The 15,701-nt window shown below is 41.2% G+C and overlaps 1 protein-coding gene across 10 annotated transcripts in view; it reads left to right on the top strand.

Annotated features, from left to right (window-relative positions):
* CLASP2 (cytoplasmic linker associated protein 2) overlaps window positions 1-15,701 on the top strand; it is a 122,639-nt gene that overhangs the window by 15,098 nt on the left and 91,840 nt on the right. For all 10 annotated transcript variants that reach the window (XM_080639519.1, XM_080639513.1, XM_080639516.1 and 7 more), the window contains 4 exons: window positions 6,711-6,814; window positions 10,210-10,301; window positions 10,704-10,779; window positions 12,255-12,352. In XM_080639519.1, the coding sequence (XP_080495645.1) occupies window positions 6,711-6,814; window positions 10,210-10,301; window positions 10,704-10,779; window positions 12,255-12,352 (370 nt within the window). The remainder of the gene's footprint in view (window positions 1-6,710; window positions 6,815-10,209; window positions 10,302-10,703; window positions 10,780-12,254; window positions 12,353-15,701) is intronic.

The following is a 15,701-nucleotide window of genomic DNA, read 5'->3' on the forward strand; positions in this document are numbered from 1 at the left end:
CAGCTGGCATCAGTGTTCTGGGGACTTGGACACACAGATTTGGAATCTGTTTTCTAGTACTTATAATAAAGATGCTTCAAAATACTTTGCAAGCAATAAATGTTAGGGTATATGTTAGTTCCTGAGATTATGTGGGTATCTTCTGGAAGAACTGAAGCAGATTAAAGAGTGTTTAAGTGTTACATCTCTCAGTATTTAAAACTACTCCTTGTTCTGTGATTAAAGGATTACATAAGAGTACATAATTACCCTGTCACAATCTATTTTCCCAGGTGATGGCATTAATTAGTAAAATATTATATATCAGAAATAAAAGAGGATTAGAACTATGGGCAAGTGTAATGGCAATAGAGCTTATGGGAAAAGTCTGTACTCATAGTTTCATTTCTAAGAGAAGTGAATGTTCCCCACTTACTGCCCATTCATTTTCAAAGGAATGAGAAAAGAAAAAGTATAATAAAGGTATATGGACCCTGTGTGACATTTAATGTGGTGATATAATCATGACATTTTCCGGCATATATTGAACTGGCCATTAGTCTATCATGTAATTATATTGTCATTCACTTTCACACAACTTTCCAAGATACACTGCAAAATGTATTTTGATTACCTGCAGATTAAAGGAAAGGTACTTGACACTTAAGGACAAAACACAGATACACGTTATTTAGGTACATATATGCATAAGTCTGAAATAGACACATTTTACACACAAAGCCCCCACATGTAGATCTATATATATGTGTAATAACAGTTTGTTATGGGAGAGACTCTTCATTAGGAACTGTAGTGATAGGACAAGGGGTAATGGGTTAAAACTTAAACAGAGGAAGTTTAGATTGGATATAAGGAAGAAATTCTTTACTGTAAGGGTGGTGAGGCACTGGAATGGGTTGCCCAGGGAAGTTGTGGATGCTCCATCCCTGGCAGTGTTCAAGGCCAGGTTGGACAGAGCCTTGGGTGGCATGGTTTAGTGTGAGGTGTCCCTGCCCATGGCAGGGGGGTTGGAACTGGATGATCTTAAGGTCCTTTCCAACCCTAACTATTCTATGATTCTATGTAAAAAGAAACCAGTGGGCAAAAATACTTTTGGAAGGTTGTTGTAGTGCCATATACTAAGATGTGAAACCAATTATAAGTGTTCAAGTTCTTTCCCAGGAGGCTTCTAGAAGTGATAGAGCCACCTTTGAATTAGGCTCTTGAGAACAGTTTAAATGTTCTTTCAAATTTATTGTTACAATTAAGCATTCAAGTATGTTGCCTGATTTATTTGCAAGTCTTTACGACTGCTTTAAATGTGCATTAATATTTGGAGGGTGCTTGGATTTAAAAGCAATTGGTACAAGCATTCGGAAGTATTTGTTTGAGTAAGACTGCATTGAGATAAGTGACACCCAGGTTCTGAATTTTTTTTCTCTCTCCTGCTTAATGATTGGAATTTTGGGATGGAAAATACCTAAATACACAGTTTAATCAAGATGTGACTCTTCAGTTAAGTGGATTTGATGATGTGTGGAGAAGTGCTTTCCTCAACAGTATGAAAACCAAGAAATGTTTTAGCATGAGCTACTATGGATATATAGCATGTGGAAGAATATGAGATCTTCAGGTTCTAGGAACTGACTTTATTCTTATTTCTATATATTTTATTATAATTCAAGGAATTTAATTGCTCAGATAATGTAAAGCAAGCTTTTGTACTTATGTGAGAAGAGTCCTGTCTCAAAGGTATCTTCTTGCACCTAACTGCAGGTCAGGCGTGTCTGATACTGCCTTTTCATTTTATTGCTTATTGAGCTCAGGAAAAGCTATCTGGATATGAATTATAGGATTTGCTTAAGCAATAAAATGCTGCTGAGGCTTTTAGAGGAGACTTCGTTATTTGGGGTGGGGTGGTTCTTATTTTTTTTTGTCTTGAGAATAGATGTTTTGAATTACTTTTGTGTTTTCAGATGTAATGAAAAGATGAATTTCCTGCAACATCTCAGAAAATCCTTGTGTTTTCTTTGGTTCCCTCTATAGTGATCATAGCTGATTGTCGCAGCTGATGTAAGCTGCAACTTTTTTGCATCTTGGTGACAGTTTCTCTAAAGTTTTAGTAAAAAAAATAAAACACATAAATCCGTGCAGCCTTTTAAAGCTTTCGCTGTCCTGGCTGGCACTGGAATTTAGTAGTAGGGGGAATGAATGTTACCTGAAGTGATCCATGCCTGAAGTGGTAGGCTGTGATTTAAAGTACCATCTGCTTGCTGTCTGTGGACTGCTCACTGTATGACACCTAGAAAGGCAGTGCCATTAAGAGTAGAGAAATCACAGCCTTCCTTGGTTTCTGTTTGGTTCTAATTAATACTAGTTCTGTGAAGCTAACCTAGAGCTAAACAGTTTTAAAAGGTGACATGAACATTTGTTCTGTCTACTTTCTAGTCTCCTTGCTGGTCTGGTACAACTCTTTGGACCTGAAGGGTCTTGTCTTGTGTTCGTGAGACTGAAACCTTGATAGGTTAATGAATTAATTGTGTTAAACCAAAAAGGTGTGTGTTTTTCTTCCACTGCCTGTGAAGAAGAGTATATCTCATTAATCCTGCTTTTCTTAGATGGCTTCTGGAAAGACCCAAAGAAGCACATTAATGTCTGAGATGGATTTGGATTAGACTTGCTGACGACTGGACTTTATCTTGAGGAGGAGAGAGCCTACTAATGGTTTTTTGCTTACAAGTAGCCCTTGGCCATGTGGGTCTGTTATTGTGGCCCTAGTGCTGGCCCCATAGGAGCCTCTCTGGGGCTCCTTTCTCTCCCGTGCATTGTACCCAGCAGAGCAAACCGCTTTTTCTGTCCTTGTCCTCCTTCTTTCCAATGCAGCTTCTTAGTGCTGTGCTTGAGCTGGCAGTTCCTGAGGAAATGAGGAAGATATGGATTGCTGGCTCAGTATAACCTGTGTCTGTCCTCAAAGCTTTTTCTTTTAATGTCTAAGATGTTAGACTTTTTAGTAACAGAATTTCTGCCAGTACTGATGTTGTTCCCTGGCACAGATTCTTATTGGCTTAATGCTTTTTGTAGGTCTTTGCAGCAGAGCAGATGTGGACTATCAAAATGTGGGCCATTGAAATGGATAGATGTAAGAGGCTGTAAAATGGGCACTTACAAAGAGCAGGTGTAATTGGCAGGAGAGCAGGAGCAGAAGGAGCTGTGAGGGAGAGCACAAACTGAAAAGCTCCATGTTTGTGTCACAACAGAAGGAACTCTTGTTAAAGTTTAACAAAAGGAAATTGTTGTGCTTCCAGTGGCATTCCAGCTGCAGGGGGGTCATACAGTTAAGCTGCTCAGGACTCTTAAAAACACATTGGGTGCCATTCTAGGCACTGACTTCTGGGCTTTACTTGTTCATCATCTTAAGTTCCCTGTAAAAGAAATAAATGTCATCTCTCGAGGCTATACCCAAACTCTCCAGGCTGGTTTTGGCCTTATCTCTTGTATCTGCTGTCCAGCTTGTGGTGATGAAGTCATTATGTGAATGTGTAGAAGTGAAAATCTATTTAGGCTTACTGAGCCAAGAAAAGGAAGACAAAGAATGGAAGAGAAACCAATGGGATAATAAACTCTGTTAGGCATATAGTAGAAAGGAGAAAGGCATGAAGAACAGCTCAGATGTAAATAGCAGGGCAGTCTGATGTAGATCTGGTAGAATTATTGTGTGCTATAGATGATTTTTACTAACGATCCTCAGTTTTCTTCAGTAATAAAACCCTATAAAGTTGTGGTATAACAATGTAGAAATCTTAATGGGAAAATCTCGGAAGTAGCTGGTAGTGATAGGAAACTTTGGCAATGTGGGCAAAAGGCAAATTGAATGGGATATAGTGCTGCTTGGCTCTGCAAAAATAACCAGCAACTGCAAAGGGGAATTGGTATTTCTTGAATTTAATATAATGTTTCTGTTCATATTGGCAGAAATAAATGAATAAAAGGAAGGAAGTTGTCGTATGTTAGGTTTTCCAGAGTCCCTTTCAAATAGTGAAATAGGATAGAGTAGTAGTGAGTCCGTATTGAATACACCAATTTATATAGTTCACTGAGTAACTTGTTAGGAGACTACAACCTGGAATACTGCCTTCACATATGGTCCTGCTTCTCCTTTCTCACCTTCCTTTTAACTCCAACATCTATTTGAGATTATTTAGTTGCAGACTGATGCTTGGAAACAACCATATGTGTATATTGTCACTGCAGCATAAGGAAGGATGCTAATTCAATCATGGTAATGAAATGTATTAAACCTAAAGGAAAAGTATCAGCCGAAGTGATTGTTCAGTTGTATTTGGAGTGAAGTGTGGAGGATCATTGTTCTTGATGATCTATTTTCTGTCATCCGTTTTTGGGGATGTAGTAGTGCTCTAATCTTCTAAAGCAGAGGCTTGATTTTTGCTAAAGGGTGCCCTTGTATTGCAAGTATGACTTCAGCTGTTGCTGGTAGTGGTAGAAATCTGCCTAGGGTAAAAATCTTTCTATAGAATCTTAGTGTTTGCGCATCCAGTCAATACTTCCTAAGGTGCCAGAACCTCCACAGGCTGTTCCTGTTGGCTCAGTTTCAACTAACTCTTGGCTCATGCTTTTAACTGACACACGTGTATCGTCTGGAATATCTGAGCATGTCCTCAGTTCACTCTGCAAACAGACAAGTACTGGTACGAGGGTGGTATGAGCTGTCGGGGGGAAACTGGCTGGCACAGTGAGTGGGCAAAGGTGCTGCTTTCTATTGACAGCACCAGCTTATCCTGGTGCAGAGCAAAAGCCTGTGTTGGTCTGTCATCTCTGATGCTGAGCTGTAATTGCTGCTGTGGGCTTAGGTGAGGTTTCTTATGAGAACTTGAAGTTTCTTGTGCTTTGTGATTTCGGCTGGGCAAGAGTAGAGAGGAGCAAGGAGAGGCCAGGAGGCTTGGAGTAGGGGGAAGAGAAGAGAAGGGTGATCAGCAAAAGCAGGCTGCTGGGATGGACCCAAGTGTCTCAAATGGTGTCAGAATTTTTAGGGAAGAAGACGTGTTTCCCACTCATTCATAGAAAGCACAGCTAACAGAAATCAGCTATTTTTCTCTATTGCTCTCTCTAGATGTGTCTAATATTTGGAGAACAAGAGATGAAGGCATTAGAAGTTCAAGTTGAAATATGTTTAATGGAGATTCCCTTCTGGTTGAGTGCTCTGAAACTTCTTCAGTAGGCAACCAGTGATTTCCTGCTGGAGCCTTCTCTGACAGAGAGGATGAAATACCAAACTGAATATCAGCATTTGACAGCCTAATTTCATTTTCCTTATGCAAAAAGAATGTATCATGCCTTGTATGGGGTCTTACAGAAAACTGAGATTTGAGGGGGGAGTCAAGCCTGCAGCCATTTGGCTCCCTGAACAGCTCCCATTGCAGCCTGTCCCTCTGTGACAACGGCCGGCGTGTTCAGCAGCCGTGTGCTCTGAAATCTGTAGGCTGAGGCATGGCTTAGTTCAATGGGGTGAGCTCATCTCTGTTCCACAGCTCCTAGTAGCTGTTCTCTGTGCTTGCCTTAGTGATGTGAACGGGGTCCTGGTATCTGCAGCTCTGTCAACTGGCTCAGTGTGCTCATTGGTCACAAAGGAGCCCTGTTCCTGCAGGACTGGCATTCCGTGTGTTTCCCTCTGCTTCCCTGGGGCTGTTTCCCTCTGTGTAAAGCCAGAGTTGCCTTCAGCTGCGCAGCAGTTCAGCTCTAAGGTAGCAAACCTCACCATTAACACGTGCCATGGGTAAAAGGTCTGTTTAGAAGTGCTGAAGAGAGTCATGGAAAGTGATGCTGGCAAGAAAGATGCAATCAGTGTAGGAGTGATGGGCAGTTTATGGGGAGGGGTCAGCTCTGTACTCCCCAAAATCACTTACTGAGCTCTGCATGTTTCTTCTGTATTCGCAAATGGGAAAACACCCACCCAAGCCACTGAACAAAACAAAACCACCCCTCCAAAACCCAAAGCAAACAGCCAACACCCCACCCCAACAAAACAACCCCAAAACCTCAACGCTCCTCCTCAACAGAAACACCAACTCAAACAAAATAACTTCAAACTCCTCAAACTACAAACTGAAAGTAGCTGTTAATTTATTTAGAGGAGAACAGGGAGGGAAGATAGATGAGAAACACAGAAACTTTGTAGCTAAAGGTGTCAGGGGAATATCCAGAGCCAGGAGAATTCAGTGTTCAGATGAGGACAATTAGGAAGTGTTCCGATACAGCAGGAGGGGAAATTGAAACTTCAGTACTGTAATACTCATGGCACAGAAAGGGCTGCTGTCCTTAATGTAAGAACAGAGGAGACATCCTGAGTTTCTGATTCTGTCCCCTTTCTCTTGCTGGCAACTCTATTGTTCAGTTATTGCTATAAAATCATGAAGTGCTGTTAAAATTCTTTCAGATCTCCCTTTCAAAAACCAGAGCAACACAGTTATTTACTGCATGAGTAGAATAGGACAATTAATTTGGTAGCAGGCACTGTAAAATACTCTCGAGTGTTCAGAAGTGTGACACCAAATGCAGCAAAAGGGGATTTTTAGCTGGACTATGTGTTCTGACCAACTTAAAATCAGTTTTGATTTTCATATGAGATGTATTTTAAATCTGTTTCAGGAAATCTCCTTAAGCATCAGAAAATCCTCACTGGAGGTTTAATCGTTATTTTCTTCTCTCTTTTGCAGTTCTCCTGCCTTTGATCGATCGTATGGGAGATGCCAAAGACCAAGTTCGGGAGCAAGCACAGAATCTCATATTGAAATTGATGGATGAAGCAGCACCACCCATGGTATGATTGCTTAGTGTAGGTTCAGGTGGAGGCCTCCAGTGGGCTTATGGCTTGTGTATGAGCTTGACTTTGAATATGTGACAATGTTGTGGTGACTGTTAATGGTGCAAAGGCTGAAGATATCCTTCCTGGGGTAACACCAATGCATTGTTCAGCTGGAGATAAAAATCTGGCAGTACAATGCTGCAGTCTTTGCATATCGTAGCTGAATTCGGAGTAGATGTTTTTGTGTCACGTGGCAGAACCTTGTTAATTAAAGCATGTTTGAAGCATCCTCCTGGCTTTGAGTTTGCATAATGGGAACATGTAAGTTTGTTTAGCTCCAACTTTGGTTTAAAATCAGCTTTGTACTTGAACATGAAGGAGTAGTCCTGCAGTTGAGGCCATCCATTCTAATGTAGAAAATACGGCTTTCTAGATGTATGACAGGCGCGCTGTGTGAACCGTGGGCAAACTGAGGGGGGAGATAAGGTGCCCTCTTGATTTGTCTTAGGTTGAAGTTTGAGTTAAGCAAATTTACAGCTCTTAGCATTAGGTGGCTTCCATCCTAGAAGTTAGGTGCTAAATCTTCCAGTTTCTACTCTGAGTCTGAAAAGCATAGGCTTGTTTAACAGGGTTATATTGTTCGAGCAGTGATGTTGTTTGGAACTCTGTGCATCCTGGTTGTCAGTAGGGACTTACAATTTGAGGTTTTAGTTTCTGAAGCAAATCTGTTTAAGTGCAGAAGTTTATAGGAAACATCTTGGGTTTTGTGAGCAAAAATAAGGTTCATTTGTGTGCTAATTCCTGTGTGGTTTTATTCATAGATACAGATTTGAATGTTTGTGCGCAAAGAATAAGATTTACTTGATGTGCAGTCAGAAAACTGTTCTTGGTTGCTTTATTGGCCTGATAGGGAAGACAAGGCAAGTCTGGCAAATATAGAAACATATTTATCTCCCTTCCAATGTGAGGCATTTTCTCGCATGATTTGGTCACAGATCTGACTGGGGTTTAGGCATCAAAGTCTAGTGGTTTCATCCACAAAGACATGCCTTGACCTTTTCAAGAGATCCCATTTTGATTGTAGTCATTGACAAAGAGACATTGCAGCATTTTTTCGTGGCCAAGAGTGAGCAGTTCATGAGTGACATGTTCCTGTGCCCAACATGCTCCGAAGTACCTGACATTGAGACCTGAAAGAACACCTACCTCTACAGTAATAGCATTTGGGTAAATGCAGAGCATCTTGGAGACACCTTCATTTGAACCACTGCTGATAAAAACTGTGGTGATAGTTGCTTCGTGCTAGGCCCTCATCATGGAAGTGCCTTAGATTACTGGTCCATCTTTTGGTCTCTGAAGAGTTGTTAGGCTGAAGGTTGTCCACTGAGGTTGTGGAAGGAATCTTCCACCCCCTTGGAAGCTTACTCACAGTGTCAGAGAGAATACTAGGTTTGTGGCGTGGAAGGAGCGGTGTGTGTAAGAGAAGGGATGGATCTTGTGGTAACTCCCCTAGGGTGGAAGAAACCCGGCTTCAGTCATTTGCTCTCAGGACAGCCTATGTATCATTAAAAATGTGGATGAAAAGCATTAATTGTCCTCACAGCAGGGACAGAAACAGAGAGGTCTCTCCTGTGCCTCCCACATTCAAATACAGAGTTTTAGGCTCCCTTTGCTGCAGAGAAACATCCTTTTGGAAGAACTGGGTGGAGTAATCTTTTGGGGATAAGTCCTGTAAGTTTCTTTCCAATCAACTCATCTTGTCTGTTCTAATGTGGTGTTGAATGATATTGAGTTTGTTCTGTTGCCAGTTCCCTTTTGTTGGTTTAGATGTGTTTGGGTCTTTTTTTGGTTGGCGTTTTTGTATGAGTGAGAGCTAGACATAGCTGGTTATGGGCAGGAAAGCATAAAAATAAGAGTATCAGTGGTATAAATGCATGAATGGGACAAAGGAAGGTTGACAACAACTGTTGCTAGCGAGTTGTGAGAGTTGGCATTTCTAAGCAGCCAGTTGGATTTCTCTGTTTAGAAGAACTGAGTTATGAAAGTAGGGTAAATTCAGTGAATTTCTCTTCAGCCTGCTTTCTTTGTTTCAGCACTCTACAGCTCCCTCCCTACCTGTATGTTTTGTACACCTAGCACAGGGACTTCCATTTTCCTATGTTCGTTCCGGACAGTGGGTCAGCTGGAAGGATGTTTTCTTCCATGAAATCCTGTTGTTTGTTGTTAATCTGTGCAGTTGTAACAAGCTGTATCCTGCTTTTTTGAGCAGAATGTAATGAAATATGAAACAAGCAAGAAACCACAGATGGACCAAAGTGATCAAGCAAGGCTCTAACTGGAGAGTTTTTACATCTGCTGTGAAGCGTGCTGCCTCCTGAACGGAGAGGATGCAGTGTTCCCTGCTCTTTGATGAGTTCCCTGTCTTTGATGAGTTGCTGTTTGTGAGGCTTTGGGTTGGTTTTATTCGGGAGAGTGAACAGGACTGCAGTCATTTACATGCAGCGCACCTCAGCAGATGTGTGTGGAGGGACTGCACGCTGCAGTGGCCCCATTTGGAGCAGGAGCGAGGGTGGTGCCTGGGCTGGGTGATGTGCAGCCATCGCCAGCAGCCTCCCTGCTGCTGGGGCTGTCATGGCAGCGCTGCCGCCGCATCTGCGCCAGAACACCGCCGGGAATCCCCAGCCCCGTAAGCTTCACCTTTGTGCTTCTTGCACCCTAACATACAGCTAGAGAAGGACAAGGAGATGGACAGGTACAAAGATAAACGGAGGAGGGAAGGGCTAAAGGAAGGCAGTGGAAAACTAAGTGCGCAAGAAGGTGAATGAGGGTTCAGAGCTGTAGAGGCGCAGCAGGGGAAGCGGCACAGCACAAAAGGAGGAACGAAAGCAGAGCAGAAATGGAAGCGAGGGAATTAGCATGAATGGACTGAAGGAAATAACTGACACAGGAAGAAATACATTTAAAGCAGAAGTAGGGAGGAATTGGACAGCAGGGGTGTGGGTAAGGATGAGCTGAGATGAAGGAGAGATTTTGGCAGGGAAACAGAATATGAAGCAAGAAGAATATAGCAACTTCTGCTTGAGTCAGTGGTTTGTGGTGTCAGTGTTTGCTTGGTGTGTGTTAACTGTAACAAATCTGTATGTTTCTAAGAAGCTGTTGTTCAAACAGTACAAACACTCAGCTACGTTTTGAGTGTTCTTACCAATTGTTTTTGGCATAGGAATAATTTGTGTTGTGTTCCATGCTGTGCATTTTGTAACTTCATTTTATCTGAGAAGTGCCTTTACTTCTCTGGTGGACCTGTCTTCTGTTGATTTCTTGCAACTCTGATGAATGTAATCATGAAATATGGGTAGATTTATGTCTTCTTGTGCTCTTGGTAATCAAAGACAACTGTTTCTGTTTTATAGCACATTTGGGAACGCCTTGCTGTTGGTTTTAAACACAAGAACTACCGATCCCGAGAAGGAGTGTGTTTGTGTCTTGTTGCTACCTTAAACATGTAAGCTTTGTGTTTCTATGGAGATGTAATGGTTCTCCCCTTCTTCTGAATGGCATTCTTCTCTGAAACCAATACTTGAAGAAGTCTGATTCAATTAAATTGATAAATGAGAAAAATCAAACCATTTTACTTGTGAGCTTTCTGAAAGAAAGACTGAAGCTATAGTATTTCTGCCTTATTTGAAAGTAGACAGAGGACTAGTAGGAGAAAGATGGAGCTTGATTGATGCAAGTTTGTATTTTATCAGTGCTAAGCTAAAAGTTTACTTCTGCATTAAGTATTTTCTGGTTTTCTGTTAAAGAAACAACACAAAAAACCAACCAAAACCAAACCAACAACAACAAAACCCCAAATATTTAACTTGTATTTTTAAATTTAACTTTTATTTTTTATTATTTTTAGTTATGGTGCACAATCATTAACTCTCAGCAAGTTGGTACCGCATCTGTGTATAGCGCTTGGTGACTCCAATAGTCAGGTAAGGATTTCATTATTTATTGGTGCTTCAACAACCATACCTTGGCAGAGGAATGAAAGTCAAATAAATGTAGACAGTTAAGAACAGCCAATACACTTGCTTGTATACAATAGATCCATTATTTTCTACCATGAGGAACAATAAACCCATTTTATTCTGAATCAGTCTGTCCATTGGCCCATGAAAGCAGAGCTGCACGAGCAGCAGTGTTGTGATGTACTGGCCCCTTCAGTTTTGTCTTCAGAGGCTCAGATTTGTCATTACAGTTGTTTCTTATAGAGCATGTTGAAAGAAAAGGAGAAAAAATACATTGACAGGAAGAATTGCCTCCAGGAGGAGCCCCTGCATGAGACCTGTAACAGCCGGCCACATTTGCTGAAGCTAACATTATCATGTGTAATGATTTCCTAAATGGGACCCAAATGGCATTTGAGTACATGCAAGGACTGCAGTTAAAACCAGTCCATTAAGCAAAAGCATCTTGCAGTGAAAATGAAGATGTAGTTTATAATCGTGATAGCTGAACTTCACAAAACCTTCAAATGGACATTAATAACATCTCAGTTTATCTGAAGGTGTATCTGAGAGTAAAGGCCAAAAACACAGTAAGGAAGAAGGTAGCATTGGTAGGAGATGGACAAATAAACAGGATATGCTTTATGCTTAATTTCTGGATGCAGCAAAGTCCTTGTCTCCTGTATAGTGTAGCATTGTTCTAGCGTAGAGAAAATCTGTTAGGAAATTGTTCTGTTTGTTGATCACTAGAATAGATGTAGTTTGTGTCTTGATAGAGCAATTGTGGGTTTAGTTCACACTGTTGCAAAGAACAATACTGAAGTAATTCCAGGAATTCTTTATAGAGAATAATGGCATTTACTAACATGCATTTTTGGCAGTTGTTGTTACGATGACTATGGTTTAAGATTCTGAAAGAGGCACTGTCTCCTTGCTGTAGCAGCTCTTCCTGTCTTGTCTTACTCCCTTTCTTGTGCTAACATGATGGTAATGCCTGTTGAAGGAAGTAAAGGAAACGCTGGTCAATTTGATTGTTTCTTGTGAGCAGTCAGGTCCTTGGTTTTCCAGAAGGGCCTCACTGTGTATTGAAAGAGACGAAGGCAAGGTGAAGTGTCAGGACTGAATGCAGGGACTAACTTTTGGAAGCACTGCCCCACTGTCAGAGTCCTAAATAAAGCACTGGGGTTGGGTTTTTTTTCCCAAATATTCTTCCTATGTCAATCCCAGAAATTCCTCTAGAGCTGTTATTTCTAGGATTTTTCATTTACCATCTGGAGACGCTCTAACTTGGAACAAATACCATCTTGAAATAACAGTTGTACTTCCTTTCACTTCCATCCTTACCGTTGCAAGTGTTTTGTGAAATGAGTTGGCATGCAGGTTGATGGAAACTGGAAGATTGTCAGCAAATGTTTTGGTTTCTGTAACCCTGAAGTGAACAATTTAACCTGCCTCCACAGGTGAGAGATGCTGCCATACTAGCCATTGTAGAGGTTTATCGGCATGTGGGAGAGAAAGTACGACTAGATCTTATGAAGAGAGGAATCCCTCCTGGAAGGTGAGTTAGCTGTTGTGATCTGGTGCTCCTGAGCTGCTCAGTGTTACTGTTCTTTGTCACAACTCTAAATTCACTAAAAACTTTGGTTTAAAATGATTACAGTTTGCATTTTATCTTCTGGTTAGTTTTGCATCCATCGTGGTGCTCCTAGTGTTCCTGACTTTGTTTTGCTGGTTTCTTTTCTGCTTGGAAGAGGCCTACAAGTGTACGATGGAAAGCAGCCTCACAGTCAGCAGTTAAAATCCCCTGACTTGAACAGAAGCTGAGAGCTTGACAGAAATAAAGAAATTCTTCACAGTTAAGCAAATATATACTGAGCATAGTGGGGAAATAGAAAATACTTCGATATATGCATCTTGTTCCTTCTTCTAGAGCTGCTGTTTAGCCTCAGTGTAGAAGTCTCAACTGAAGCACTTAAATCAACACTTCCATATATTGTGCATGTGGGAGAGAGAACAAGCATGTGTGTGCAGTGAGTGTGGCAAACCAGCAAGCTCCTACTTTCTTGAAGATATTTATAATGGAAGAATTTACGTCCCTTGCTTCTTGCTAAGTACATCAGACCAATCCTTTCCAGCCTAAATGCTTGCTTATGGGGTACAGTTAGATGATATTGCTGCTTTTCAAAGTAACTGCTTCCCAGTTCTGAAGTAGCAGTTCTGGGGTTCAGTGAGAAAGCGGCATTCAGGAGTGTTCACTGCTTTAGCTGCTGCACATGCTGTCCCAGGACATGGGATGTGACTTGCAGAAGGTGCAAGGAACTTTTGAAAACACATGTTTCCTTGGCCCTTTCTCTTTCTGAAAAGCAGTTCTGAACTCTAAAGCAGGTCTGTGTTGTGTGTAGACCAGTTCATCTGCAATAAAAGTAGCTGTTGTTTTGTTGCTACCTTGGTAAGGATTTGTTAATTAAGGAACCTGGACAGAGCTTGAAATTGCCCTGAATGGGCAATTCTGTTTAGACAATAAAATCTTTCAAATTCCTCATTAAAACAATTTATGCATTTTAAGATGTATGAACCCCTTAACAATTAACATACCTCTTCACTTGTGAGCCTTCATCTCACTTCTGGATTTTGATAAAGCTGAATCTATCTACTACATGGTGTCAGAGAGCATGTCAGGATGGATACTGTGCCTCATCACAGACCCTTCTAAAAAACTATTAGCCCTAGTTTTTAATGATGATTTGTATGGTGTCAAAATATCATAGGAGACTGGTGTTGAATTTATTGTTTCACATTCCAAGGGAGAGTTCAACCTGTTTGGATAAAAGCTCACCCTCCCTATGGGAATTTTTACACATTCTCTTCTATTTAATAGCTGTCACAATTTTAGACTATTAAGAGATTTTATGGTTTAAGCTGCATTATTACTACAATTCCAACAATTGAGTTCCATGGCAGATAACTGGAACATACAAAAGAAGATCCTTCTTGCACTAAGGTAGGGTCTTGGACATCTTTTGTAACAGAGAATAAGAGCAAAAGAGTGCACGTAACAGGCTTTGTTTGTGCTGTGAACACTGGGTCTGACCATAATTTTAGGTTCGGCACTCATCATGTTCACGTCTCCATGAGATGCAAACTGAGTAAATCTTGGGGTCCAAATGGGATTAAACACCATAGGAGCTTTGTATCCTCAGGGCAATCAACAGCTTCTAATTTAGTGGCAGTAGGTGCCAAGTTGTTATTTCTACTGTCTGAATCAGCTGAGTACAAAATGCCCCGATCTGAAAGCAAGCACAGTTGTACTATTGCATTTACATAAAGAAGCAAGGCTGCACTTGGGGAATCTTAAATGGGTTATTGCCACTCAATCTCAACCATCTTGTACCTGACAGTGAAGGCTACTGTCAAATAATCCATGGACTGAGCCTGTGCTGTGTCCTCTGCAGCAGCTTTCCAGCTGGGATGAAGGGGGGAGTTACGATGTACTTGACTTACACATAAGGCTCCTCGTCTCCATCCCATCCATCGCTGACAGGAGGCAGAGTCCCTGTAGCCTATTCTTCCTCCTTCACAGAAGTAACAAAGCGGTTGACAAAGCTCAGGACAGACAGATTAGCTCTATGGTAGCTCAGGCTGTTGTTCCTTCAGAGGCAGACCTCTACTATAAGATTATTTATCCCCAGTGCCTGTCAGAAGTTTTCCATTCCCTTAGATGCATTCAAATGTTCATGTGGTTATGTAGGAGCTACAATCTATGGAATAAACTCCTTTGATGCGTTATATCACCTTATTGTTCTGAGGCGAATCGGTGTTCATGTTTGTGTGTCTGGGTGGGTTTTAAGGGGGTTAAGTACTACGGATAATCTGTAGTTCTGACATGGCTGCTTTCAGTTGTCAAGTTCAGCCTTAAAGAGCTGCACTGCAGCTCCTTCACTGTACGGCAGTGCATTACAAACTGTGTATAAACATGACTGTTAAGAGAAAGCCCTATCAGCGCAGTATTTGCTGCACATGTGATTGAGTAGAATGGAGGCTTGTTTAGTTTCCATAACAAATCACACATTTGAGATCTGTGTGTTGCTGCTTGAATGCATTCTGCCCTACCGCACTGAGAATAAGAGCTCGTGTCTGCTGGAAGGAAGGCAGGAAAGGCAATCAGGCATTGTTCGGAGGAATTGTTCAACTTCCTTAAATATGCAAATGGCATATGCATGTTGTGTCTATATAAGGCCAAATGGAGTTAGTCATTTAATAACAGTAGGCTTACCAGGTTTTGTAATCTGCACCTGGTAGGTTTGCCTTGGTGAAAAACACTGGATTTCCTAGAGAGGGTTATTGGACCTGTTGGACTCTAGGTAGGCAATGAAAGATGATTGGATCTTACTTTGCTATTGGAGCTTTCTTTGCTATTACTGTAGCTTTCTTCAGTGCATCTTCATACTTTGCAAAGATAAATTTGTGACTTTATTTATTAAAACAGTGAGTTCCTTTTTCTATTTGTTATTTTTTCAACTTACGAATCTCAGAATAATATTGTGCTTTCTGCCTGAAGCACAGTCCTGTCTCAGAAAAAGCAGTATCAAGTCAATGGTTGGAAATTTGGATGTGGTTTTCCCTTTGGTTAAAGCTGCTGCCAAAGAGGTTTGACGGTCTTTTATCAGGCCTGGAAGCATTAGTGCTAATAAATCTGTGAATTCTGAAAGTGGATGTTGTATTTCATATTCTTGCCAAGAATAGTGAATGGGTTTTGTTCTATATGGGTCAAACTGAATTTGTTACAGTGTGGAATTCATGTGGCTGATCATCCCTGAATGGCAATGGTGTATGTGGTTCTGGACAGCAAGTGCTTGGTGTGAGCGTTAAAAGCTCTTAAAGGCTTTTCAGGCAGCCATCTGACAGCT

The sequence above is a fragment of the Psittacula echo genome (assembly GCF_963264785.1).
Source record: "Psittacula echo genome assembly, chromosome: 2".
Taxonomy (NCBI): domain Eukaryota; kingdom Metazoa; phylum Chordata; class Aves; order Psittaciformes; family Psittacidae; genus Psittacula; species Psittacula echo.